The 27,244-nt window shown below is 47.2% G+C and overlaps 1 protein-coding gene across 1 annotated transcript; it reads left to right on the forward strand.

Moving 5' to 3' along the window:
* The first annotated feature begins 2,223 nt into the window (after positions 1-2,223).
* Positions 2,224-26,015, forward strand: LOC144167492 (cadherin-86C-like). Its single transcript, XM_077696746.1, has 10 exons — positions 2,224-2,288; positions 5,437-5,582; positions 7,075-7,119; positions 11,577-11,669; positions 16,083-16,166; positions 16,821-16,946; positions 18,581-18,721; positions 20,375-20,453; positions 24,013-24,134; positions 25,745-26,015. The coding sequence occupies exons 1-10, from the start codon at positions 2,252-2,254 to the stop codon at positions 25,964-25,966; spliced, it is 1,095 nt and encodes a 364-aa protein (XP_077552872.1). The 5' UTR covers positions 2,224-2,251; the 3' UTR covers positions 25,967-26,015.
* Positions 26,016-27,244: the final 1,229 nt, after the last annotated feature.

Below are 27,244 nucleotides of genomic sequence, written 5' to 3' on the forward strand. Positions count from 1 at the left end.
CAATAACCTCAAGCATCAGTTGCCTTGGCAACCAGGCACAAGCCGCTCTCGAATTCAGTTACGTTCTGGGACACGACCGGGGATCCCAGTAAAGTCGCAGTCATAGATGAGGTTGCAATAGGAAAGGGAGAAGCGCGAATGTTCGATACAAACGCCCCTGGGTACTGCCGATAAGGAGACCATTAAGCTACTCGGCCAGACTCCCGGACGAAGAGACACCGATGACGAGAAATGCTTTCAGTTCTAAGGAAGCTGGTTTTCCCCGAAAAATGGCCCCATTAGCTTTTCCACCAGTCCCCTTTTGAAAGTGCATGCCAGCAAAGCACGCACCGCTGATTTTTTTTATTTTTTACCCTGCCCCTCCCCCTCCCCTCCCCCTTCCTCAAACAACACGACGGACAAAGATAGCGGTTCGCAAGTATGAATGCAGCTGATATTTGACACGCATGAGCGCATATAGCTTATTACCAACTCCTGAACCAACGAAAAGGCAAACAATCGATGTTACTGCCAAAGACGGCGTGATATGGACAGGAGAGCCCATTTCTTGACCTCAATCTACCCATGGCGGGGGCGAGATGGTAAGAGTAAGATGTGCGGGATAAACAGTACCGACAGAGGGTTGGTGGGCTATGCACTCCAGATCAGGATGCGGAGAGGTCTTCTGTTATTTCCCGTTATCGTTCACCGGCCCGAGGGTCGCGTACTCACGGGCCGCGATGTCGCGAAACTTCGGTGAAGCATGCACAGCGAAGTTCAGGCTTTCACATTCGATGGCTAACTTTGACACGCGTGGGTTTGTTCCCATGAGCGACTTAATCGGAACGGTTGGTGGGGAATTTCATCGCAACCAATGAAGCTATCAACCTGGGGCTGAGAAGTTATGGTTTGGGGAAATTCATACAAATGGGCCTAGAAAAAATTCCTCGCCACGTGGTCAACGAAACCTTATTATTCCCGGCTGGAAACTATCCCGGCCTTGCGAAGTCGATTCTTCCTAAATTCGCGAAACGCATCCCGTGGCCATAACCATGCAAGAGGATTTTAAACGAGCCTTAACACTACGCCAAGGGGAACCTATGCATGGGCCTATAGCTGAAAAGGGAGCTTCAGCTGCTAGAAACGGGCATTACCTAATTTTCGCATTACGCTCGGGTGATGCAGCTACACTTACGGAAATGCAATATATAGAGCGTCATCGTCACAGGGCTAAATGCCGCCTTATTGGTCCACCATAAATTTGTTCACGTTTATCAAAAGTGCCCAGCTCTGGAAAGAGTCACGAAGCAGCCACCGAAATGAATCGCACCAAGGAGAAACGGCATGGGGGTAACCCTGCCCTGCTATAGGCAAGAGGTAATAGTTGAGTTCAGAAAGACAAGAGCCCAAGAAGGACACTTGGAACATAATAGCATCCATGCCGAGGTTTCTCGGGGCTAGCAATGGTTTCTAAAGGCGATAACTCATACCGCAAGATTAACCGATTCGAACCGTAAAACGTGTATCGCAAACCATATGATAGAGCCTTGCTGAAACCCATTTCAAAAATGGTCTGATCTAGCTATTCAAAAAGTTTGTGAATGTTGAATGGAAAATAGAAAAAACAATCTCTTCGAAGTAGTTGCGGCTGAGTAAAAGCAAACCGCGTATTTGTGCTGTTTTATATTTTTCGACGTCATTTAAGGCTGTTCGTGAATTAAAGTCTCTCTCTCTCTCTCTCTCTCTCTCTCTCTCCCCCTCTCTCTCTCTCTCTCTCTCTCTCTCTCTCTCTCTCTCTCTCTCTCTCTCTCTCTCTCTCTCTCTCTCTCTCTCTCTCTCTCTCTCTCTCTTGCAGATGTACGCCTGCCATGTGGTTCTGCATGCTTCTGCTTCTAAGACATGGAAACGTGGAGGTGCGTTTACTTCCATCCTCCTAGTTGGCTTTTCAGATCTGCAAAGGTGCAACAGGCATTGAGAATTATAAGATAAGCGGCCGCGCATCTCGCTGCGCCCACGCATTTCGCGTGACGGGATTGCGTAGTTTATTTGTGTGCTTATTTTTTACAATGTGGCGCCCAGAAAAATTCAAACGCTGTTTACTGATTTTTTCTGGCCTAGTTTAAGAGAACCCTTTCTTCTGAGTCAGTGTTGCACTATTGATGTGCCTGCGAGACGTCCAGAGTCACGGCACGCTAGTTTCTCAAGAAGAAATAACATGCCTTTCTGATGCTTGCTTACAGGTAACGCTCCAAATATAGACTACTCGCACAACATGAGGGTTCTCAAGCTTCCCAAGGAAACACCAATCGGTAAGTAGCAGCAGCCCGTCGGCTGTGGGAAGCATTGACAAAAAAAAAACCCTCATTGCACCTGAGAATAAATACATAAGACAAATAATCAATCAATCAATCAATCAATCAATCAATCAATCAATCAATCAATCAATCAATCAATCAATCAATCAATCAATCAATCAATCAATCAATCATTATTAACGTTCCCACGAACAGCCGGAGGGCCTTTGTGTTGGCGCACGAAAAAAAAATAGGGACGGTACGATGCACACACCTTACAAGTAATGCAATTAAGGGACAGCGTTGCTCACACCCCCACCAAAAAAAACAATTACAACAGGCCCTGCACTCAAATATAGATGCACCCACAAAAAACACACATCAATACACATATAGACACAAACACAGGTACGGCACCAAAGTCAGTCATGATGTACATATTTCCACAGAGAAAAAAATATGAGGGTAATAGTAGTGGTTACACACGATAAAAACTACACATTTTGACATAAAACACACACAAACTTACAAGCACTCACTCATACACACAAGTATACCAAACAGTGAGGCATATCTGACTGATGTAAGACGATGAAATTAAAGTGATTAAAAGGAAAAGAACGAATGGATGGCTTATGCTGAAGTCACAGAATGAAAGTCAAGTTCATGAATTCAGGGGTAAAAAGACAAATACAAAATAAGTAAAGTTGGGCAGTTACGCCAATACAAACTCAGATATGTTTGCGAAACAGAAAATAATAATTATTATTTTCCCCTCAAGCATTTTCCCCCAAGGTTAAGCTGTGATAGACGGTTAACAGCTAGCCCGACGTGAGCCCGTCATCCCTCCAAACTTTTAAGCTCTACAGAGTTACTGTCCCGACAGCTTGCACATGGGATTTCGGATGCTTCTCTACTAGGGACTGAAGGCCACATTCATAAAAGTGTGGGCTCGTAAGAACCGTTCTTTATAAGTTCCTGTCTTGCCTGTCGCCAAGCGCGCCCATGGCGCCATGAAGACATTTAGGCCCCGCAAGACCGATATAAATCATTAACCGTTCTTACGACAAAACATTCGGGAAGTCTTAAAATTCGCCCTTACTGCAGCCAAATGATTTCTATATGCGGGCAAGTACAGAAAGAAATTTAGATGATCCGTTAAGGTCCTGTCCTGTGTAGGTATGGGGCTGGCTGTCCGGGAGGGCCCAATTCCACCCTCCTACCTTTTCTTTTTTCAAATCCCCTCGTCTTTGCGTCAAAAAAGACGCAGACAAAAAAACTCTGATTGCACCTAAGTTGTTACTGTGAGTTGGAAATGCGAAAGCCGCTGAGAGCTTCTTCGAGTTTTGCGCTGCGAGCGGCCAGTCTACTGTGCGCTCGTTTGGCTGCGTTCTTCCGATCCCTCCCTTTCTCTGCGGTATAATGAATGGCGTGACGGTCGAGAAGAGCGACGGCCGCGTGTCGCTGCGCTGCCGCCGGACGCTGATTGGCGGGCGGCAGCCCCCACTGTGCACATTCCCAGGCGTTGCCTAAGCAACAAAGGCACGCGCTTGGGCATTTATTTCTGGAGCACAAGCACGCGCTACGGGACGCCCGCAGTCAATGCCATTTCAGAGCCGTTTTCCTGCTACAGACGCCACCACCGACGCCAGCGCCTGCGTTTTCTCTTAAAGGGACATTTAAAGCGTTCTTCTTACAAATCAGGCCACCACAGCGGTGGGACATCAGCAACAAAACTCAACTGAAGTAACTTTCATATTACATAAGGTGTTCCCTCTGAGGGGGAATGTAACCAAAAAGCTAAAGGCACTCACATTATTCAATTTTAGTTTCATCCGTCATTGTGAGAGTGGTGGGTAATACATTCTACGACCGCTTAGAATAGACTGTCACTGCCGGGCCGTGAAATTACGCTCCGTCTTGCTACTTTCCATTTATGACTTAAGGTAACAGCGCGCACAGACAGAAGACAAAGAAATAAGACAAGACGAGCGCTGTTACCTTAAGTCACGAACCAGTACCAACTCGCCCAGCTGTCCATTCTGTTACTTTCCATTCGCCTGACTACAAGTGGCTGGACTCACCACTGGCGGTACTTTTAATTTATAATTCAGACTGGCTTGCAACCTGGGATATTTAAACTGGCATAGGTCTTGCTCTGCCTACCTTTCTTTCTTTATTTCTTTATTGGGAACATAGATTTTTAGTCGGAAAGGAGGCGAGTTGCATTGAACGCTACAATGATTTGCGGATAAATTAAAATTTCTGGGCGCGATAAGTTTTCGACCACAGAAGTTATCTACGATAGCACTTAATAGCCAATAACATGCAAGTTGTTAGACGAGGCACCAACTATTCGATGTGTACCTGCACTGTCTAAAGCAATAATTACATCGAAAATTACTTTAACCTTTTACCAAGCAGGTAATATTCTTTCATTGTTTTTCCGATTGCCGCATGTTAGTAATTGTGTTTTTGAAGATGTAAAATTGAAAATAAAACAAGTTGTGTATTGATAGGTCCCACAGATGGCCATGCTGCGATATTCCTACAGCATGAACCTCCGCGATGAAAGTAGCGGTGGACCACGTAGTAGTTGAAATTACGGAAGTCTACAGGCAAAATTGAATTAGACTCTAATGACCATTAAAATATTCCGACGTGGGGTGAATGCCCTATATTACCCTTTTTACTGCATACACATACACCAAAGTTTCATTCTAAAAGCGCAGTTAAGGCAGCAGTTGATTTAATTGATTGATTGTGGGGTTTAACGCGCCGACGCAACGCAGGCGATGAGGCGCGCCGTAGTAGAGGCTCCGGATTAATTTTGACCACCTGGGAATCTTTAACGTGCGCCGAAATCTCGTACACACGGGTGTTTTTGCTTTTCACCTCCATCAGAAAAGCGGCCGCCGCGGCTGTGAATCGAACCCGCGACCTTATGCTCAGCAGTGCAACGCCTTGGCCACTGAGCCACCGCGGCGGGTGTTTAAGGCAGCAAAGTTATCCGAGAATACGATGACGAATACACGAAACGGACACTTGGATTCGTGTCCAAGTTTTCGGGCCTGTATTTTTGCTTAGCCACGGATGGGAGAAATCTTGCGTGCATTGATGAACAGCCTGTTTTTCGCGCGCTCGTCGCCACGTGTTCTCGCAGGAACCATTGTGTACCGGCTGAAGGGGTCCGACGCCGACTCGGACGTCCTTACGTTTGGCGCTCAGGACTCCGTGGGAAAATCCCTGTTCCAGTTCCGGTCGGCCCATTTCAGCCAGGCGGACGTGATCCTCAAGAAAACGCTCGTGGTAAGTTGCTAGCGCGCACGGAATCACCATTGTTTAGGTCAGATTACTGCCCACACAAGTTCTGCCTTACCTAAAGAAACAGTGCACGAAAGGACAAGGTCAGAAGAGGTAACACACGCGTCGACTTTCAACCACAGCGAAGCGAGAAAACTCTCCTTTTGAGATTGTTTTTGCTATGTGGGCGTCGTCAGCAGATGAAAATTATCTAGACAAAACAGGCCAACGTGACCATATACGTACGGCTCTTGGCACCACTCGTGTATCATGTTGACAAGGAAAATACAACCAACAAAAAAGCCCACGTGATCGTCGCTTGTAGTGCTTGAATGGCTTGGCGAAATGCCTATTGCTTACTCGTCTGATTATAATTCGAAGACTATTTATGTCGTCAGTGCTTCAAAACGACAGTGAAATAGAAGCATAATAGCAAGTAAGGGCTCAATGGCTGATGTAGCACTGCATATACAAAAAATAGTGACCAAAGTTACGCTGCGGGAGCCATCCCATTTCAAGCCGTGACCTTGATTAGTCGCTTGACAATCGAATGCAGCTCCTTTAGGGTATAAACTCTTTTTTTAACGCGAAACTTGTGTCTCTCTAGCTACGGTTTTCATATCAAGACGCGGTGTCAAGCGCTGGTTTTCAGTTTGCAGCAGAAATTTCATTCTTTAGAAGTTTTGAGTTTTAAGCGCTGCAGCACAGAAGCGTTTCTTTCATCAGTTGGAAGAAAAAGAACTGTGCAAAAAAGCGTCACGGGGCGAAAGCTCGAACGCAATGTCTCAAAAATATACACTACAAAACCTTCTAGTTTCGATTTCTTTGTTTTTTACGCTAATGCGACATACAGTATATACTCATTACCACCAAATTGACGTGAGGCCGATGTTTGCGGCTAGAACCTGACTTTCCAGTAGTGAAAACCGGCTTTGATACCACAACAAAGTGTGTTACCGGGGTATGCCACGCATGGTGTCCGTAAGTGAACCTCGAAGGGAATGTGCCTCTACGATCGCTATTTTGGATTTAGTCTTTTCTTTTTAATGCGAAGGCCTTAATTGAGCCATTACGTAAAATCGGGCATCCGGTGCCGGCACTGCAAAGCGGTTTTTTTTTGTTTTGTTTTTTTAAGTGGGGTGGTGCAATTGGAACAAGAATAGCTTGGCGCATGTTCGCAGCCGCTTTCTCTTTTGCGTCGAAAGGCAACATTTGGCCGCTTAAACAGACACGCTGTTTACTTACCACCGCTCCGCCGTTTTATCGGCCCAAAAATCTGCTCCAAGAAAATGGAAGGGGACTTGACGAGAGCGTTTCGGCCATTACTCCGAATCTCCTGTCAAGTAGTGAACGAAAGAACTATGGCGGCGAAGGACGGAGTGCGAAGAAAGTACACAATTATACACAGACAGCGGGACCCTGATTGTTTGCTCTGTAATTGCTACCTCGTTTCGAAAATTACGCTACAATTGCTTACTTCATATTCTTCTTCCCGCAGGAAGAAGAATACACAATCCAACTCTTCGTCACAGATGGTGTGGAGGTGAGTATGTGGTGTACGTTATCAGCGTAATGCGTGCGGGCAGACTATTTAGTGCACACGAAATGAAGATATGAAACATGACGGAGTGGCTCGAGCAACCGCAAATACGTCAAATTAACAAAGGTCGACTTTGGTATTGAACATTTACGGTTCAGCATTTTTTCGCATGCTCTATGCCGGAAATTTTGGATTCCTCTTCTCTCTGCTTTTATTTAAATTACTTTTCCGTCTTCATTCTGCTAAAAAAGCTGAAAAGCACTGAAGAAATGTATCAGGTAAACCGTCCGGTATACATTAAAGGAACTCGCCGACGCCGTAGTTAGGGTTCATGGTACATACCTTAATATCATCACAACTAGCATTACGGCGTATCCTACGATAACAAAAACGCTTACATGATATCACAACGACATTGCCGCCTCTAGAACACGTATAGAAATAAAATAATTACGACCTCTCATCAAACCTTTATGAATAGCAGATTTACGTCATCTGCTGTAATGGCACTTTCCAAAATCATTTGCTCCCCCTGCACAACAATGAAATATTGACAGCACCATTTTTGATCCTGAGGACAAACGCTTCCGGCAGTGTAACGTGTCCTCTTTTGTTCAAAACACTTAAAAAGTATGGCTTGAGAAGGCACAATTCGTATTTTTTATTCAGTTGTTCAATTGCAAACCGTATGCATAGTGTGTAGGTATTTCCCGCCACCCCAACATTTTCAACAGGACTTCCGCAACGTTCGGTATTTCGCGCTATTTTAGTCGCTAGTTACCGGAATGACCTTGCATTGTGTCTAACATCATCTAAGGCCATAATGTAGGCCAATGACACCTTCCCAAAGAATCTGCAGAAGGTATTGGATGCACTATAAGCAACCAGTTGTTGCGTCAGTCACCTCCGCTCAAAGGTGTTGACTTGGGCTAACTGCCTTGAAAGCCAAGTATCATTCCCGATATAAGTGCCTGAACTATAATTTATTTTACATAAGCTTTGACGCTTTCTTGCAGGTGCAGACTCATTTAATAGATATCCGCGAATTTATAATGTATTTTATCAAACGCTTATCACCGAGGTATCGTCAAAGCTTGCGCTATGTTGTATTGATTGATTGCGGTGTTTAACGTGCCGACGCTACACATGCGATGAGGCGCGTCGTAATTGAGGGCTCAGAATTAATTTTGACCACTTGCGAATCTTTAACGTGTGCCTATACCTCGAACACGCGGGTGTTTTCGCTTTTAGCTTCCATCAGAAAACCGGCCGCCGCGGCTGGTAATCGAACCCGCGTCCTCGTGCTCACAGCAATGCTCAGTGTAGCCACTGAGCCGCGGTGGCTCAGTGAGCCACCGTGGCGGGTCACAAGTGCCTTCTAATGCGCGGCTGAGTACAAAAACCAAAGAATGGTTGCGGAGAAATGTTTCACGCGTACGTCGATTTAGATACTATGGTAGCGTACCAGCTAGTGCACGCGAAGCCGTCTCCTGAGCTGCGCCGTGCTGTCGCACTGTCCAACCGACACAAGCGCTGGGGAATTGCAGGCGACATTTGAAGAAATCACTGAAGTTTGGCTTCCGAGCGGCAAAAGTTTTGGCAACAATATTTCTGTTGTTGTCGTTGAACAGGTGACAGACCTTGAGTGGAAATCGGCCTTCACTTGCATACGCACGCGACTCGGTCCGTCACGACGCTGCTACGCAGTTGCGCGCATGCGTAGGCTCCGATGTTTTTACCTTTCTACCTAGTCGTGCGACGATTTCAACCTTCTTTGGCGATAAGCAGATCGTGTGGTACTGCACGTAACAGTATTTGGCGTCGAGGTATTACTTCTCGTTCGGTGGGGCATAGTTTTGAACATCGAACAGCTCGCTGTAGCCATGTGCTGTGCTTTTTCGGGCGCCAGCCCGGACAAGTACTGCCATCTTGTGGAGCCCGACGTAACCAACACGGCGTCGCCTTAACAACAACACAGACGCTTGGGAAACAGCACGGCAGCGCACGCGCATGGTTGCCCGCATGCGTGCCACGGCAGTGAATACAACCCATAGAGTTTCTTACTCGCTAGAGAGGAATCTGGCGCTACTATCTATGCGGCTCATATCAAAGCCGTTTGTGCCGTCATGGGCCGCCATTATATCATGCGCTCGCCTTAATTTTGTCATTGGCTTGGATTGAAACGTGTTAGTGGCCGTACATTCGAACACAGTGCCCCAAAAACTCAAATCATGGTGCGTTACTATATAAGCGGTAAATAAGACAGGCTGTTAGAAAGCTGAGGAAAAAGGAAATAAGGTGTATTTTTGCCGTAATGGTTGTGCCTACTACTCTGCACTCCAAGCTGGTAGTTAGGAACAAACGTTAATATTTTGGGGAAACTCGTTAGGCACTTTTATTTTAGTAATTTTATCACTATTTCCAATAATGAGTTGTTTTAAGAGCTTAGAAATGTTTTTGAGCGTGCCTAAGAAAACGTCGCATTCGTGGTGAACCGGTGCACCGACTTTCAGCTACAGCCTAACAAAACTTTTTGCTGAGCGAGTTGGTTCACACTTGAAGAAAAAAGAAAACGTGGCGTTGAACAGTCGTGGGCGAAGACCAGATAGGCCGGATACAGGCGCCCGTATTGGTCGTATCTGGTCTTCGCCGAAGTACGTTTGGTTTCTTTTTTTTTTTTTCGTCCGCTATAACTTTCGCTCCGCTCTCTTCTTCTCCCTTAATGTTACATCTTCCGCTCCATTGCCCGCTGAGTCGTTCTCAATTTAAGTTGAACCCTCTTAGTGAGCCTCCAAGTTTCTGCCCCGTAGGTGAGTACCGCTAAGATGCAGCTGTCATACATTTTCTTCTTCAGGGACAATGGTAGGCTGCCATTCATTATCTGAGAATGTCTACCGTCAGGGAACAAACGCGTGTTAAGGACATATTAGTAGAAATTAAGAAGAAATGGACGTGGGCAGGGCATGTATTGCGAAGGCAAGATAATGGTTGGTCATTAAGGATGACAGAGTGGATCCCTAGAGATGGCAAGCGTTGCAGGGGGCGGCAGAAAGTTAGATGAGCAGGTGAGATCAAGAAGTTTGCGGGGATAAATTGGTCGCAGTTAGCACAGGACCGGCGTAATTGGAGATTAATAGGAGAGGTCTTGTCCTGCAGTGGGCGTAGATAGGCTGGTGATGATGATAACTTTCGCGGTGGCGTATCACCTGCTCAGTCATACGTTCCTTCCACTCCGACGTGACCGATGTTAGGTACGATCACGCACTGCCTGCTCTTTCACCGAACACGCAGTTGCCACGGCTCACGGCTACCACAGAACAGGGAGGATTTCGGTTACCTCGTAATGCATAGTGAAGAAAGCAAATCGCAAAAAGCGCTACAGAATCCAATTGTCATGCCAAGCTCAAGCCAAAAACTGGGCGTCTTCCCATAACCTCCCCCCCCCCCCCCCCCAACGACATGGATTCCCAGGTGCAGTTTCCTCTCTAGTATACTTACTAAGAAACTCTATGATACAACCTATGCAACCGCACTGTTGTGGAGAGATACGGAGTAGTTTGCACCAACTGTGGAAGGTTGAAGCGCCTTCAAACGCAGATGTCCCTTCCCCTGTCTCTCTCTTCCTCTCCCATTCTGTCTCTCTTGTACCTACCCGCTTCAAACATTCCTCAAAAATTAGATAGCCTGGCGATACATCGGTCTACAGAGCGGTCATTTCAAATCATCCAAACGCACAAAAATTTTTTGTCTGGTCAACTTTTGACCCCAAGTGGTCAAAATTAATCCAGAGCCATCCAGAACTGTGCGCCTGATAGCCCAGGTGTAATTTAGGCGCGGTGAGCCCTTATAATTTTTGAACTTCTGGTATCGCTTGCAGCTCAGATAAGCTGCACCTCTACTCGTTCCTACTCGTGTAATTTGCGACTACTCCTATGTTAAGCGGTCAGTGTATTGGATATCATTCTGCTATTGTTTCTGATAAGCTTAAGCACAGTGAGAAAATGGTTCGGGCAGACATAACGCGCCTGTTAAAATCTTACTGAACCTGAACGACGCATATTGGGCATAATTTTTGCTCTAAAGGAACGGAAATAAACATCGCCGAGACAATGACTTTTGTTTTTATTACCGGGACGAACATTTTTTGTGGGAAGTGCTGTTTTTTAGCAATTACAGTGCCTTCGAAGCTTCCAGTCGCACAACCCTACGCACTCTGCTTTTATACAAGTGGAGATATTTCGTATTTGTCAGCGACATAGCCAGAGGGGGGCGGGGGATCTTTTTCAGGTAGCGTGTAAGCTAGTGCTAATGTTTCTCTTGGCCAAACTTGTCTACGTTCCCAACACCCATAACCCCCCCCCCCCCCCCTCGAAAAGAAACTCCTGGCTACGGCCCTGTTATTTGGCGTTGGAGACATATTTTCTATTGTAACTTCTGTTGTAAACTTTTCTCTGTTGTAGACAACTGAAGTAGAATCAACAATTATCGTCACCAATGGGACTGGACTTCCACATCCTTTCGTAGACTACAGCACACTCTTGCGGGTGCCAGAGGTAAGTCACTTTCTGCGACTATACGCCACCTTGAATTTTGGTTTTTGCGGGCTGCGTTATGCAAACAGATTAACCGCCCTATTCGAATGGTATACCGACAAAACCTTGAATACACATCAGCTTAGGAGCTTTAAAACTTCTTTTGAGCGCTGATTATTCGGTCAATGTACTGAGGAACCTGTGCATTCTGGCTAAAAGTAGAAGTCTTATAGCCAGAGCTCATGCGCCAGAGGTTCACGGACAAACTTTGAACCTGTGTTGGATAAGCACTCGTAATTTCTTGCTAAACGGGCACAGGTATGAATTGAGCTAGCCTGTTGGCAGGCTGTTTTATAAACGGGTGCTTGTAGTCCTTGAAATTCAGTTGATCTGAATGTGTTTGCATGTTTTGGGTAAATTAACAACTATGTATTTCATGTGTAGTGGCAATCTTTCTCGTGGCCTCTCCTTGTAACTTTGGAGAAAACCACCAAATCCAGCTTTGAATCGCTCTCTCTCTCTGTTTGTTTGTATGTCTCTCTCTTTCTCCTTACACGTTAAAGTCAATCTGGGTTTAGACGATAATGGGATAGTTGTATCGATAAGCAAAAGTATGACAGAACGAGTCCGAGGACACGCCTGTTATTGTTTTCTGAAAAGTTATAACCAAGGCGCAATAACTGTATGGAGTGACCATAAATGAAGTACAGCGCACCGATCAGGAACAAGTGTTCTCTTCGCTGGTTGCACAGTGTCATTAGCGGTCACAAAACCGCACAAGTTTCGCACTGGCTTTGTGTGTACGCTTCTCCAATACCAGCGCGTCACTCCCGCTCAGTGACAGCAGGGTGTTTAGCGATTGCGGGGGCGTTCGGAGCCGCCACTAGACAGCGCGATTAGCGAATGCTGAGGGTAGTCAAGTACACGGGCAGAGCCTGCGAGAGACCAAGTCCAAAGCGCAACAACAACAACAACTCAGGACTTCTTAAGAAGCATTACCGCAAAAACCCGCGTATAATACGAGGTGTAATTCGGGGACAGCAAAATCAGATAAAAAGTTTTCATCCGCATATAATGCGAGGTAAAGAGCACAGAAAACATTTATTTGCCCTGCAGTTACCGTTCAGTCGTTGTCAGTTTTCGCTGGCACTGTCTCCTGACGTCTGTTCAGTCATCGTCAGGTTCGCTGCCGCTGTCTTCCCACAGAAAGTGGTCATCAGTGCCATCAAGGGCGTTCGAGATGCTGCATTTCTTAAAAGAGCGACTGACGAGCTCTTCTGAGAGGCTGGCCCACGCATCCGCGATCCAGCCACAAAGCACCGCTGGAGAAGCCCGCGTCAGCCATCCGGTAGCTGTCACTTACGGGTCTCCTCACCTCATCCACTCTTGGTAGCCGGACCTGATGCAGTCTTTGAAAGGCTTGTTGATGCAAACGTCTAGCGGTTGCAGCTGGGATGTCATTCCTCCTGGAAGGACAATGAGTTCAATGCGGGGTTCGCGCAACAACTTCTTCACAGAATCGGCCAGGTGGCAGCGAAAGGCGTCCAACATCATCACTGACGGGAACCCCCAATAGTGCTCCAGGCCGCCGACACCACACAGACTTTATCCAGTCAAGCACCAGTTGCTTTCTCCACCCGCGAATGCTGCCTTCGGTGACGCCGAACTGCCGTTTTGCAGCGCAATTCCTGATGGTCTCGGCACATAAAATAACTTTTCTTTTAATTGCAGCCGAATACTGCCTTCATGCACCCGACATCGTGATAGACTTGCGGTGAACGTGCCGATGCTTCGCGTGGTCAAAACAGTCAAAATGGCGCCGGCTGAAAGAAGCAGCAGCCAGCTAACGCCACCGCAAGATGGCGCACCCTCCGCTGAAACCGAAACCGAAAGTGCAAAGTTTCGGCTGAAAACGTTGGGATCCACATATAATACGAGGCACAAATTTTACATAGTAAAATTGGGGAAAAAACCTCGTATTATACGCGGGTTTTTACGGTAATGTCGCTGGGCGAGATCAGAAGCGGCTGCAGTGCGATACTCGGCCCGGAGAGAACAGCAGCCAAACAGCCGCCGCAGCCTCCACCACACTGTTTGCTTTGCCACGTTACCCTGCGCATGCCCAGGCGTTGCCTAGCAGCGCCCTCTCCTTTGCCTTGGGTTTATTTCTCAGGACCGTGCTGCTATGGAATTTAGGTGCCGTCTCACTGCCGCAGTCAACGACCGCCAGGAGTACGCCGTCGCCGCCTTTTTCGCTCAATGAGCCATTGATTGCTTTCACATTAAGGCGTTTGTTGTACACATGGAAAGAGGCACGCCATCGATGGAACCATGCGCAGGGACACACGCACGCGTGAGATCAATTTATGGATTATCCTGAGACCTTTCCGAGAACGCGCGAGGTGCATAGTATTGGCTGGTTTGGGGCCACCGTTTCTCACAGGGCCAGTTCTCGTTATTATGTAGGGCAGTCAGTTTTTCGGGCCACGCTCTCAGTCGATTGCAGCCGGAGATTGATTTTTTTCTCTTGAAATGGCCTCCTTGGCGGAGCCGTGTACTTTCCGATGAAGCGATACGCGTGCGCTCTAGGCGTGTCTGCTATGTTATAAACGCGTTCAAATACTAATAATGCGACCTTATCGAATGTAAAACGAATTGTACTGGTATTCGATGGAATATGAATAGCCGTAGAAGTGTTTTTCTCATTTAGTTACCACACATTTTGCGAGAAGAGTATGCTGTTTAATATGTGACGTCGTATGCTGTGGCGAAACACATTAGCTGTATCGCTGGCTATACAGTGCCGATTCTTCAGAAACACAGGAGGTACCCGCCGCGGTGGCTCAGTGGCTAAGGCGTTGCGCTGCTGAGCACGAGGTCGCGGGTTCGATTCCCGGCCACGGAGGCTGCTTTTCTGATGGAGGCGAAGAGCAAAAACGTCCGTGTGTACGAGATTTCGGCGCACGTTAAAGATCCCCAGGGGGTCAAAATCAATCCGGAACCCTCCACTACGGCGCGCCTCATCGCCTACGTTGCGTCGGCGCGTTAAACCCTACAATCAATAAATCAAGAAACACAGGAGGTTGAAAAAACGTGTACTCTATTTCCCTGTTGAAGTTAAGTAGAAAGCGTAGAATTGCTCACTCTATCAATATTTAGTATGGATATGTCTTTGTCAGTTTATTAGCGCCATTCCGACAAAGAACGAGAGCGTAAAGACCCTGCGCACGTCAGCTAGCTATTCCTCTAACGCTCGGAGCTGTCAAATGCAGTAAAACACAACTCGAGTCGCCCCGTGGTTCACCCACCGTATGGCACAATTACCCTTTGATTATAATCATTGCATGCGTGGTAGGTTTCCTGAAATCTTAAAGCGTTTGATTAAATTTTCAACGTAAATCGCACATCTCGCACTTTATGAATATTTTTCGATGTAGTCAAGTCGGCTGACGCACTTTGAAGCCTAAAGAATTATGGCTTCCCCTGGCGATACTTATCAAATACTTTTTTGCTGCTAGATCGTGTTTGCGTCTCTTTCTTCGCTTTCGTTTTTTCTTCGTCTTCATTGGTACCGAGAAGCCACGAATCCGTGGTGCAAGATACCCCGCAAATTACTTCGACAGAGAAAGACTGGTGCCACTTCACTCCGTCGCTTCTCTAGAATACGCGTTTACCGCGGCCAGCGTGCAACTGTTTTCCTCACGTGCCGTCACGTGTTCTGCCTGCGCGCAGCTCTCTGCGAGCGTTTTTGCTACCATGCGCTGCGTAGGGTCAACGCCGTATTTTTTTACTCATCAAGTGTATGACGCTTTCGCCTTAAAATACCATGATTGTGCCAACGTGTATCTCAGCAACATATCACACAGCTGAGAGGAGATAAGAGCAAGAAAACCGCGGCATCTTACAATGATACAGCGCTTATCTGTCCAATAATAGACACTCCGGAAGATTAAAGAGCCGTATAGGAGGCACCTTGCATAAAAAATGCCGAATTGTAGAACATTTTTGTAAATATTTGGAGCAATAATTTCATAACTACAATTCAGAGATAATTTTTGAGGCGCGCAAGCAGTGCTTGTAACTTACAGAAATATGCATATTTTTGCGTTTCGTACTCGCAGATGGTAGCACCCACTATTGAGTAGATAAAGTATCCCATTATATGTGAAAAGAGCACCGTTCACGCATGTGGACTCAGTTTCGCGCTATTTTGTTTCACCCCATCCCATCCTGTATACAGTAACACCAAATTCACGCAAAGTCCTCCCCATCATTTGCGTCATCATCTAAGCGCAATGAAGTAGTCACAGAGGATGCATATTTATATAACCTTGCGACAAAGTCATCTGAAGTGCGGTAATGTGGTTTTGTTGTGGCTTTTCACTGCTTAACCCACAGTCTACAAACGCTGACGTGTTCTCTCTTTCCTCGCAGAATACAAAGGTGAACAGCAGTATTGGGTACGTGACAGCAAGGGAACGAGAAAACAGCAATTTGCCGGTGACCTTCGAGCTTAGGGTATGCTCTGCTTTCTCGTCTCTCATAGTCAGAGCTGCAATGATAGCCGTCTACGCAAACCGAGTCACTCGCCACCACCGACACTTCCTCGCGAAATGGAAACACCTAAATGCAGACTTTTCCCCTCACTGCATGAAGAAGTGGAAGCAACCGTAGTGTGTCATGTTTGTGTTCTCTCTTTCTGGAATAAAACGCTTCCCGAAACAGAAAATAATAACTTTGTAGAAGGCATGTGTACAGTGCACAACGGACTAAAATATCATCGAATGAAAAAGCAGCTTAACTTGTGCACTCAAGTCTGTGCGAATTACTCAAACCTTCAAGTATTAGTGATTGCGTTCTAGTTTTGCTTTCTAGTTTTATGCTCTTAACCATCGTTTATGCTGGACTATCGTCAGCCATGAGTCCAGAATTCCGTCCAAATACAGCTGTCTGGGATTGAGGGCCAGATCCTTACTCGAATTCTCCTCGTGGGGCTGAATATTTGTGGTCCACGGTTTCAACCAATTTACCCAATAAGCGAATAGGGTTGTCAAAGTGCTGTTCTTTCTTTGATTGTTTCACCATTTTGTCATTGGGAACTCTAGGAGTCGCCTTGCATTTTGCAGCAGCAAGGAAATGTATCTGATTTGCGATTTTTTTCTTTTTACGCAGGGTTCAGACAAGTTCAAGATTCGCTATGAATTCGGTCCTCGCGGCACGAGTAAAGCAGTGATTCAACTGATCGAACTTCTCGACTACGAAACTAAAAGGATTTACGAACTAGACGTGCTAGCTTTGGTAAGCATAAAAACAGTACACGCACAATAACCCTAGCAAATGTTTTTGTGGCCTATAGACGACTTAATTAGAAGCAGAGTGGACACATTACTGCCGAAAAATATAGTATCTTTGACTTGGAGATCTTTTTTATTGGTTGGGGATCCAGAAATCAGCGCTAATTTTTTTCTTATTATAAATATTATTGCACTTTTAGCACTCCTCAATACACAGTAGGAATTTATATCTTTAGAACAATTTATTCAAAGCAGTAATTAATATATCTACTCTGTAAGCAATTCTAAAGCAATATTGAGTTTTAGAAAGTAGTCCAGTAATTTAGGTCTGAAAAACTGAGTTACAAGATGAGACCTTAGCGAATCAACCAGCAGAACGTTTGTTCAGCCTAGCGAGCGTCCGTTTCTGTCAGTCCTTAGAGAAAAAAAAAGCACTTTTTTGTCCCTTCAGCTATAGGCACAACGCCAAACTATTTCTAGTAGCGTCAACAAATAGCACATGTCTATACCAAATTCTGTCTTTTACGACAGGGATGAAGCAATAAAACCATGTGCTGCGTACCTGCGTATGAGCATCAACGCTCTCGGCTGACGTTTTTTTTTTTTTTTTCTTTATCGTTTACTGAGCTGCTAATGGTACGATCTGAAGGCTAACCTCGGCGAGCAGTGCTGGCATCGCAGCAAAAATATTTGCCAAGTGACCTATCTGGTGTACATTTAAAAGTTCTGTGCTCACGCTTCTCCGCAATGCATGCGATGGGCCAAACGCTGTGACAATAGGGGAATATTTGGCGAGTTAAAAGGACCATCAAACGAGTTGCGTCAAAAGTGTGATCTTTGCTGAGGCACTGCTAAGTGTAAAACTTCATCCCCGCATTGCGTGATGCCACACCACAGATCAAAACTTAACAAGCCTCGTTACTTGGCAAAATTGGCCAAGTTGGCCAAAGCGTGCACCCAATTGGCGTCCTAAGAAGGCGTACACAAATGGCCACACAAAAAATACGTAATCGAATTATAGAAAACCGTGGTAGAGACTGTTGGAAGGAGCTAAAAGGAACGGACGCGCGTACTAAGCCCTCCTCACGGAAAAAAGGTCCCATGGAATGATAGAGCGGAGATGTGAAGACCGGCTGCGTGATATTAGTGCGAAGCAAGAGCATTGCGAGGGGCGCATTTGTTAGTCGTTTTTATGAGTGGGTAGTCTGGACCAAAAAATTGCCTCCATCTCCCCGCGAGGGAACCCTGGTGTGATGCGGCGCATCTGGGGGTTCAATTGGCGTTTCCATTGGGTTGAAGGAAAGGAGACCGCGGAGGAGAGTCGCGCATGCGCGCACATGCGCACCGGAGCAGCTGTTAACGCAGCGTTTACGCAGCGAAGCGCGCGCCAACCAAGCGCGCCAGCTGTCGTTATGCTAATGCACCGGAGTGAGAGTGTTGCACACAGCTGTGGGAGAGGCGAACGGAGGAGGGCTGCGGACGGACGCCGCCGCCGCCGACGACGAAGCAGGAGGGACATGCCTCAGAGCAAGAGATGCGCCGCATCTAATAAAGCCGTTGTTGACTTCTTAAGTGTGCGTAAGGTTAGGGTGTGTGGCTGTATAGTTTCGCCTTGTGCATGTATTTTTTTTATTGTAGAACGCGTGGACGGACGAACGCTACGACACGCGCAACGTGGCCGTGCTGTCTCTGGCCGTTGTGGCACAGGACGTGCCCGACACGCCGCCTCGCTTTCTGGACGTCCCGCCAATGGTCACCGTCTCCGACTCGGCGCCACCGGTGAGCGAGCGTATTTTACGTCCCGAAAACGAAGCGCGAGCTGAGAGAAAAGTTGCAGCACGCATCCGAAGGTGGGCAGCTGTTTGAAGACGTAAACCACCTTCATTAGCGTAAATTAGGTGTCATGGGTCTCCATAATGGTGTAGGTTATTGGAACTGCAGCTTAAAAATACAATTGCACAAATTTGAAGCAACAGACTGAACATCTGATGTAATGTTCATAGTGCGGAAGTTTCTTTATGCGAGTGCTGGCTAACTAGCCTCCGCAGTTTCTATTCAGACGAAGTTGTTTCATGTCCAGCGAAGTTTGGTAGCCCGGAATTTTACTTAAATTTCGCCGGGACGTTTTAATTAGATCCCTCAAGATAGCCTGTACTACATTTGAAGAGGTTGAGAAGGCGGATTGTGACAGCACAGACCTAACACGGTGGTTATTGCCCTCCCCTCCTTCTCCGAAGGGCCCCTGACCCAAGAAAATAATCGCATGAATCGGCCTTGAAGTGACTAGAGCAGCAAAATAGCCAACCATGCGGCTGTTGGGCATGTGTCTGCGGCCAGCATGCTTAAATCGGTGTCGGAAGTAAACCCCTAATTAGATGGTTGTAAGAAAATACGAAGTGACGCAGTGACCGTGTTCAAGCTCTCAGGTTCAATAGAAACGTCACTTACGAAAAATTGAAAGTGGGGCACCAGGTGACAGAGAACTTGTCGACGCCGGTTACAGAAATGTATGCGCTTCACAAAGTAAAAGTAAACGATTCTGCTAGATCGTTGCTAGCGGGCATAGCGAGCTGAAGTGAAGCTTTCATCCTCGGCACCGGAGTGCTTTTTTTTTATAACTTTACACGCGAGGTTTTCTGCAATGGTTCATAAGCACGCGAAAAATAATAAAACCGGCTTCCTCAGAGGCGTATTGGGCGTTGCCAGAACGCGTTTGCAAATTTAGCCGTGAAGTTTCATTGCATCGATTTTAAGGAGAAGCTTAAAATGGCAAGGTGAAAGACATATCCGGCAATTCCGTGTACACCAAAAACCCCTCCGGCGCAACCCCATGTGCATGAGCGAAAAAGAGCAGGTGGGAAGGGAAATAGATTGACTAGTTAGTGGGAACGGTGCATCCGAAGGAGCGAACAAGAGTCTCACTACCATTACAGCGCGCCCGCAGCCTCAAGCGGCGACGACAGGCATGGGCGGTGCGGGCGGAGCAGCTCCAATGCGGCAATGACAAACACCGACCGCCCGTTATTGCGCAATGGGTAGGCCACGCGTCATACGTACTCCTGAGAAGCAGGCAGCTTAGAAGCAGCGATGCCGCGAGCGGAAACGGAAACGATAGAAAATAGTATATAAATACGCCACGTCTAGTGAGAAAGACTTCAATGAACCGTAACACAGGGGTAAACACCGGCCGCACGCCACAGATTCGCTGGTTGACTATTTGTGCGGCGCATTTTTTTTTATAAAAGCGCACGACTTGCACAAAAAGGTGTTCAGATGGGAAAGTTTAGCAAAAATGGCAGTTTTTTGAGGGGGGTGACTTATAATATAGCGGTGCGGCTTGGGGACGAAAAAATACGGCATACTTTTCTCCTAAGTGGGACAACGCCTCAGCATAAAGAAAGGCGATGTGTTTATTGTGGCGTTTTAATGCAGGGCACAAGTGTTCTCAACCTTACAGCAGAAGATGGGGACTACGGAAACCCTAGGAACCTGACCTATCGTCTCGACAAAGGTGCGCGCGAAACTCCGTGGCAAATATGGCCAGGTCATTGTCTTGCGAGCATCATACGTTTGTACTGTGGGCTTCCCGCTACACATCACTACAGTTGAAGGAGAAGCATTGGAATATAAAAAAACACGCTGTTGTTACTCTTATTACTCTCTCACAACACCGACTCCACAGAGACTGCCTACTATACGAGTTTAAGCCAGCCAAGCCACCGGGCAAGGTCGCCGCGTACGCCACACATTCAAAAGGGAAGCGATAACTTTCATAGCACAGGGGTTCATTACGTTGCCAACCACGATGCAAAAACACCACTGCACTGTACACTGTCAAACAACTGTCAGCATCTACACTGCCCGGCATGGGGCGGCAGTTAGCGCCCTCCTGCACAGGTCGACGCGACGCGTGGTGCGTTGGGAAGGGGACTCGCAGCGGCCGCTACGCTGCAAACCTCAGGGCTCGAACCGGCGGCATCAGCACTCGATCGCTGACCTTTAACGGCGCAATCCGTCACAGCGCGGACGGGGGTAATCCCCCAAAAAAGACGGAGAAGCCAAACACTCACCGACATCCTAAGCAACGAACTGCCTGCACGAGCAAGGAATAATGCAATCATGGTAGGCGTAAATTAACACGGTGGGTGCCGCGCCCCTGCGCATGTAGGAAACAACGGCCAATGCAACAAAGGCCAGGACTAGCGAAATGCGCGACATACCCAGTGTTGCGCCGTCCGGTAGTCTCCGTGTGTCGTCAGACCGCCCGCGCAGCCTGCCTTTCCGTCTGGTGAGGAAGGAGGCGCGCGAGGATACGCTCACCCTACTAAGCAGGAGCGTGAGCGCCTTCGCGTCCGAACGGAGGAAATATGCGTCCCCGCCATGCTTAGTGGCACTTCACCTAATCCTAATCATACTTCTAGGTGATTTAAAGGGACACCTGTCATCCCATTCAACTACTCTTTATTCCAAAGAACGGGAAATTCGTTACCAGTCTATGCCTGCCTCTTCCTATCCGTCTCTCCCGACGAGTCCGAATCTCCCTCGCGGCTCGTAATCGACACTCGGGCGCTTGCTTCTCAGTTATCTCTGGACATGGCACGTGTTGTTCGTCTAACCAGTGCTAAAACAATGGTCGTCTATGATAGACGTCATCTCCCACCAACAGACACCGCGGCCACGAAATGCTTGGCTGATATCGTAAGAACGCTTCACGTTAACGTTCGCGTAATGCTTGAATGTATCAGGCTACGCGACCTGTCGAACCGCCGTAGGAAATTATTTACTTTATTACAATCAGCCTACGTTCTTTTAGGCTCAAATGTAGTCTCTTCCATATCGTTTATCATGGGCTATTTTAAAAATCGTAACCAGTTTTGTGGCTACCTGCACTACGCTACTTACGATCGTCTAAATCAAGCTTCATGTTCTCGAGCAGCGGCGACGCTAAACGCCAACAGGAGAGCTGGCAGCTTCTAAAGAATGTATCTTTGTGTCATTCGGCTTTCTTATTCTTGTCATCTGAGTAAAAGTAAGCAGAATATAATGTACATCTGAATTTACTTCGGTGCATGTTCTATTGAAAGGTATGACAGATATGCTACATATCCCCCTACTTTATAAACCTTTCTTTTTCTAGCAGAGCAGCACTCTGAGTCCATTTCTTTTATGGCGGGTTGCTATAATAGCCACAAAATGAATCTTCCCACACCCTAAAGCTTTTGTGTGGAAGGCACGATAGACGAGCGCGCATGCGCAGTGAAGCGCTCCGACCATCACAGAATCCGGTGCGGGCTAGGCGCTAGATGCCTGGCATAATCCAATCTGGTGGTGCCCCGCAAGGGCTGCGCATCAGGTAAATGCCAGCTAATTTTTTTTTAAGTTTTGCTCAAAAAATTTCCCATTGATCGCCATTGGTTGTACCAACGACAAATCAAGAATGGATGAATTAACTTTTAGATGCGACGCTGAGAGGAGCATCTCATGCCGGTGGCCCTGTCCTGCGTGCGTCCGTCGTCCGCGTCCGCACAGCTGCGTCTCTCCTCCGCTCGCCTCCTCTCCTCTCTCCGATAGCGAACACTCTCTCCCAACATCTGCGGTCGCGCTGCGCACGGCTGCGCACTGTGCGCATGTGCAGTACTCTCTCTCTCCGCGGTCTCCTCTCCTTCGGGTGCGCTGTGCATAGAAGCGGAGTGCCGCGCTCCGGCCGGTCTCTCATTCGACGGTCGTCCGCGCTTGCGCTTGCACTTGCTCTCTTGTTGTACCCGACGATTGCTTGATGCGACGCCAATGGAACCCCCTTCAGCGTCGCATCACACCAGGGTTCCCGCGAGGGGAGGTGGGCGTAATTTTTATTTTGGACCGCAATCATAAATGCCTCTCGTGAAAACGGCGATAACGCGTTTTTGTCACATTAGCCTGGGCAGTTTTGACAAAGAAACCGAGACATTTTTTTCAAAAACTGAAGAAAGCCCTTGATTGAAGCACTGTTTTCAGTACTTTTAGGTATATGGGTGGCCTTAGTTGTTGTAAGAAAAGCATTGAGGTTCTATCTGCTATGACATTATTAACCTTAACTCAATCGCTTTGGAGGACCTAGGGCCTGCTCCCTATAGACATCGGCTTAGTTGCCATTACGTTATTCGTTTTCCGCCCATTTCATCTTTACGCTTGTTGGTCCCGACCAACTCGCGCACAGGAGTGGCTGCCGCACCATTATCCACCGAAAGGTGGTTAAAAGTGATGCTCACCATCTACTTACAGTCCCTTTTCAACAAGTCTTACACTCATTCCATGTATGCAGGCATGAATAATTGGCAGGCTCACTGCATCTGGCTTCTTGCGTTCGGCGTTGGCAGACGTCAGTGACATTATCCTCAAAAAATAAAAGGCGCTGAAAAAGCGCGCAGAGTGTGCGCTACACGGGTACAAACATCCAGCAGCCCCCTGCATCCGCGGTATGTTTGATAACCTCGAGAAAATGACTGACTAAGCCCGTGCGAACTCGCCAGCCCGTGTCCCTTTGTACAAGAAATGTTAGACTAGCGTCGCCCACATGACTGTGCTTGTCTTTACAGCGCTCATTCTAGCTGAATTAGACGTTGTAATATTGATGCACTGGAGCTTGCTGATTCGTAAAAAATAGATCAAATTGTCACCAGTTTGAGCATTGTATTGCTTGCATGTTCGAGACACAACTGTAAGATAAGATTTAAGGCAAGGTAAAGACACCACCACACGATATATACAGGCTTCTAATGGTAAAGAAAATGGGGGAGTTCTGGCGCTTAGAAAGGCAATGTCGGTTTTTTCTACCCAAGACAGCAAGATTTCCGATCAAGTGCTACAGGTGTATATCGGGATGGTGATTATTCACTCTGTTTGTGCACACGCTAGAATTGACCTATATTCACATATTTCCGCAAATAAATCAGCTACCTTCACCCGTTTCCGACGGTTCGTTTTGTTGACATGTTTTTATTTTTCAAAACAATCAGTGTCGATTGGCCCGAAAAGGAACCTTCATGACCGAACAAAATTTTTTCATCTCCTCCTTCTAACACCGTTTGCAGACAACGCATGGTCGAGCCACTTCAGCGTCAACCCACAGACGGGCGAGGTGCAAACGACCCGACCCATCTCGGAACTGGCTGACAAGTACGGAGGCACGGCAGTCTACATCCTCAAGATCGCGGTACGTCGACACTGCATGACACTTTGGTTTTAGAGACAAATGCGCACGCATTCCACTCGCCAAGGTCGTCTGTCAAACACGTATCTCTGCCCATTACGGCTAGGAGTTATACAGTGGCTTAAATGGTCAAGTTCCCTTCACTGCGTCACAAAACCCTGGGTGCTAGCTTTCGATTTCAGTATGATTCCGGGACTTTGGAGTTACCCGCCGCAGTGGAACAAGGACCAAGGTTAGATTGCGGGCGCGGCGGCCGTTTGTATGTGCCAGCATTCTTTTGGTGAGTACCCAGCAAAATCGGTCGGTAACACGAAAAAGCGTGACGTCTTATATCTGCTAAATAAAGGCATAACTGGAGGGGTTAAGATGTGTAACTACTATAATTGTGTAAATGTAGATGGTTGGTTGCTGCAGAATCGGTAAGAAAGAATCATGAATTGGTAAAGTGTCATGAAGCCCACTTTGAAAGTATTATTCATATCATTTCACAAGGCTACATGACATCGTCCTTCTTTTGAAATAGCACTTGTGTTTCCCCAAGAAATCACCTTCCCAGCAAGTTTTTTTCTGCATAGTAGTGAAGCCAACTTTAAATGGGCTTGGCTTATAGCGGAGCGGCTGAAATGAATTCTCAGAATTTGCTTCTATGTCCTGACGGCGGCGAGAAGCGCAACTTGTGTCAGTGATTTTGGCGCATGTTAAGCATACCAGGGTGGTATAAGGTCATTCGTAGTCCCCCGCTATACACGGCACGCTCTATAGACGATCTATAGCTCCGGTGCTTAAAACCATTTTTTTCTTCTTCTTTAGACCTGCGAGTAAAGCGGATTTGGACTTCACGCTTCACGTTGCATTTCTATACAACCCAGCTCAGTGACATTTATAATGCATAGTTTTACTGAAATCACTGCCAATTTTCTGCTCACAGAAAACTATCTTGATAGTTTGGGTGCCTATATGAACACTGTTGGCGTGCAAGTCATAGCTAAATAATTTAAGCCCATGACCCTATATTATTTTGCTGGGAGCACGCGCGCACAGCTGAAGTTCAGTTTTACGAAGAAAACTGAAATTGTAAAATGTGCGGTCACGTGGAAGGCTATAACCAATGTGATACACTGCCTGAAGGGTTTTCTTTGAATAAATGGCTCTCAAACAGGCTTTGAAAATCATAAATCGTATACACATTCTACGTATAATGCCGTTGCAAACACCTTAGCAAAATATCAGGCATACATGCACTATGAAAGACTCCCGAAGTCGTTGGAAGATTCGTCCCCTCATCCTGTCTCTCGGATGAAGCCGGCGCGCACTGTCCGGCCAAACTGACGCTGCGAAGGTCAAATCTGCACTTGGGTAGAGTTGAAGCCTGTTGTACATCGGGGATAATAACCACAGTGTCACATGTAGGCGGAAGAAAAGAGAACGCAGAGCGGGAAAATCTCTGGCTGCGGAACTTCTCTCTGGGGCTTTGTGCTTCTTCTGCTCCGGAAGAAAGTGGGGTGGAGGGTGCGGGCACCCTCTGACTGCCTGTGCCGTCTGTGTCCTTGCCAAATCCTTCAGAAGAGGCATTAACTCTGAATTTTATTTTCGCTCTTCCATCCTCGGCGCAGGCTCGGGAGAGCTCGGGCACGGCCGAATACCCAGCGCTGGAAGCTACCACACAGCTGGCCGTGGTGCTCATGTCTCGCGAGAACCATGCACCCACGTTCGGCAGTGACTCGTACGTGGGCTTTGTGGCCGAGCATAGCGCCCCATCCACAGCTGTGCAATGGGCGGCTGGCATGGTGCCCAGGGTTTATGACCGAGACCAGGTGAGCCGATTGAACATATGAACGGTGCCCCACTCACTCACGCCGTTCGAACTCGACGGCACATGCAATGCTGTCAACGATAGAAACTGGAACTGGACGCTACCATCTATATGCTATCTGCGCCAGCTTTTCGCGAAACCCTGTACCCCACACAACCTTTTACACTTTTCCCTCAACAGTCTCTGTTTCAACAGCTGTAAAAACTTTAAAACGAAAGAAAAATGTTCAAATGAGATGGGTGGGTGGCCTCTTTCAGCGGTGGCTATAAAAGCCGTTGGGCGACGCTGAGAACTTTGCCTGACGATGTCGCTAAATGTTGCAACATCTGGTCTTGTGTCTGAAGCGTTTGCAAAAAAGGTTATGAGAGACGGCTGTTAGAAGCTACGAACAAGAGTCGACTGGGAAACCATCTCTATAATGTTGGCTTTGCCGCGAAGCGCTATGCCACGCTTCGGCGAGAACAAGTACATTTAGCTTCTTACCCGATCCCGCGTCATCAAAGACGACAGCACGAGTGGCGCGACCTGTGCCGGTGGTTGTGACAGATTTAGTTTTTCGGTGAGTTATCTGTGAGTGAACATGGCGCAAAAGGAAGGGTAAAGTTGCTTCAGTGCAATAATTTCCAGAACACTCAGCATACAACGCGACCTCTCGAGAACGCCATGGTAACAGCCATCGTTGTAAAGGTTGACAAAATGTCTTCCGCATGAAACAAAATTGCGCGCACCGAGAGAATTTGTACCCTTGCCAGTAAAATACATCCTTTATATAAAAATGTCACCAAAGTGGAACTTTCAGCAATATGCTTTCGGTATCGCCTGTTTAGGGTGACTCGTGATTCAGTTCATTGTTTCTCCTCCCGAGGAACCATGGCTGCATAGTAAAAAGAGAAAGATGCGTGCGTGCGTGCGTGCGTGCGTGTGCGCGTGTGTGCGTGTGTGTGCGTGTGTGTGTGCGTGTGTGCGTGTGCGTGTGCGTGTGCATGTGCATGTGCATGTGCGTGTGCGTGCGTGCGTGTGCGCGTGCGCGTGCGTGTGCGTGTGTGTGTGCGTGTGTGTGTGTGTGTGTGTGTGTTTGTGTGTGTGTGTGCGTGTGTGTTTGTGTGTGTGTACGTGTTAACAGTTTAAAATATACCCGCATGGGAACTCTCGCAACTGCGTGCATAGTTAATTCATTATATCTAACCAAAAGTTTATGGGTAGGGAGAAAAGTAAATGCGGCTGTGGCTACCAAAGTACTGCATTCCATGTTGTCCTTTCAGGGGCGGAACAGCACTTTCCGGTTGCACCTGGAAGGCGA

The sequence above is a fragment of the Haemaphysalis longicornis genome, unplaced genomic scaffold, assembly GCF_048455015.1.
Source record: "Haemaphysalis longicornis isolate Haplotype H1 unplaced genomic scaffold, Haemaphysalis longicornis Haplotype H1 scaffold_1, whole genome shotgun sequence".
NCBI classification, from domain to species: domain Eukaryota; kingdom Metazoa; phylum Arthropoda; class Arachnida; order Ixodida; family Ixodidae; genus Haemaphysalis; species Haemaphysalis longicornis.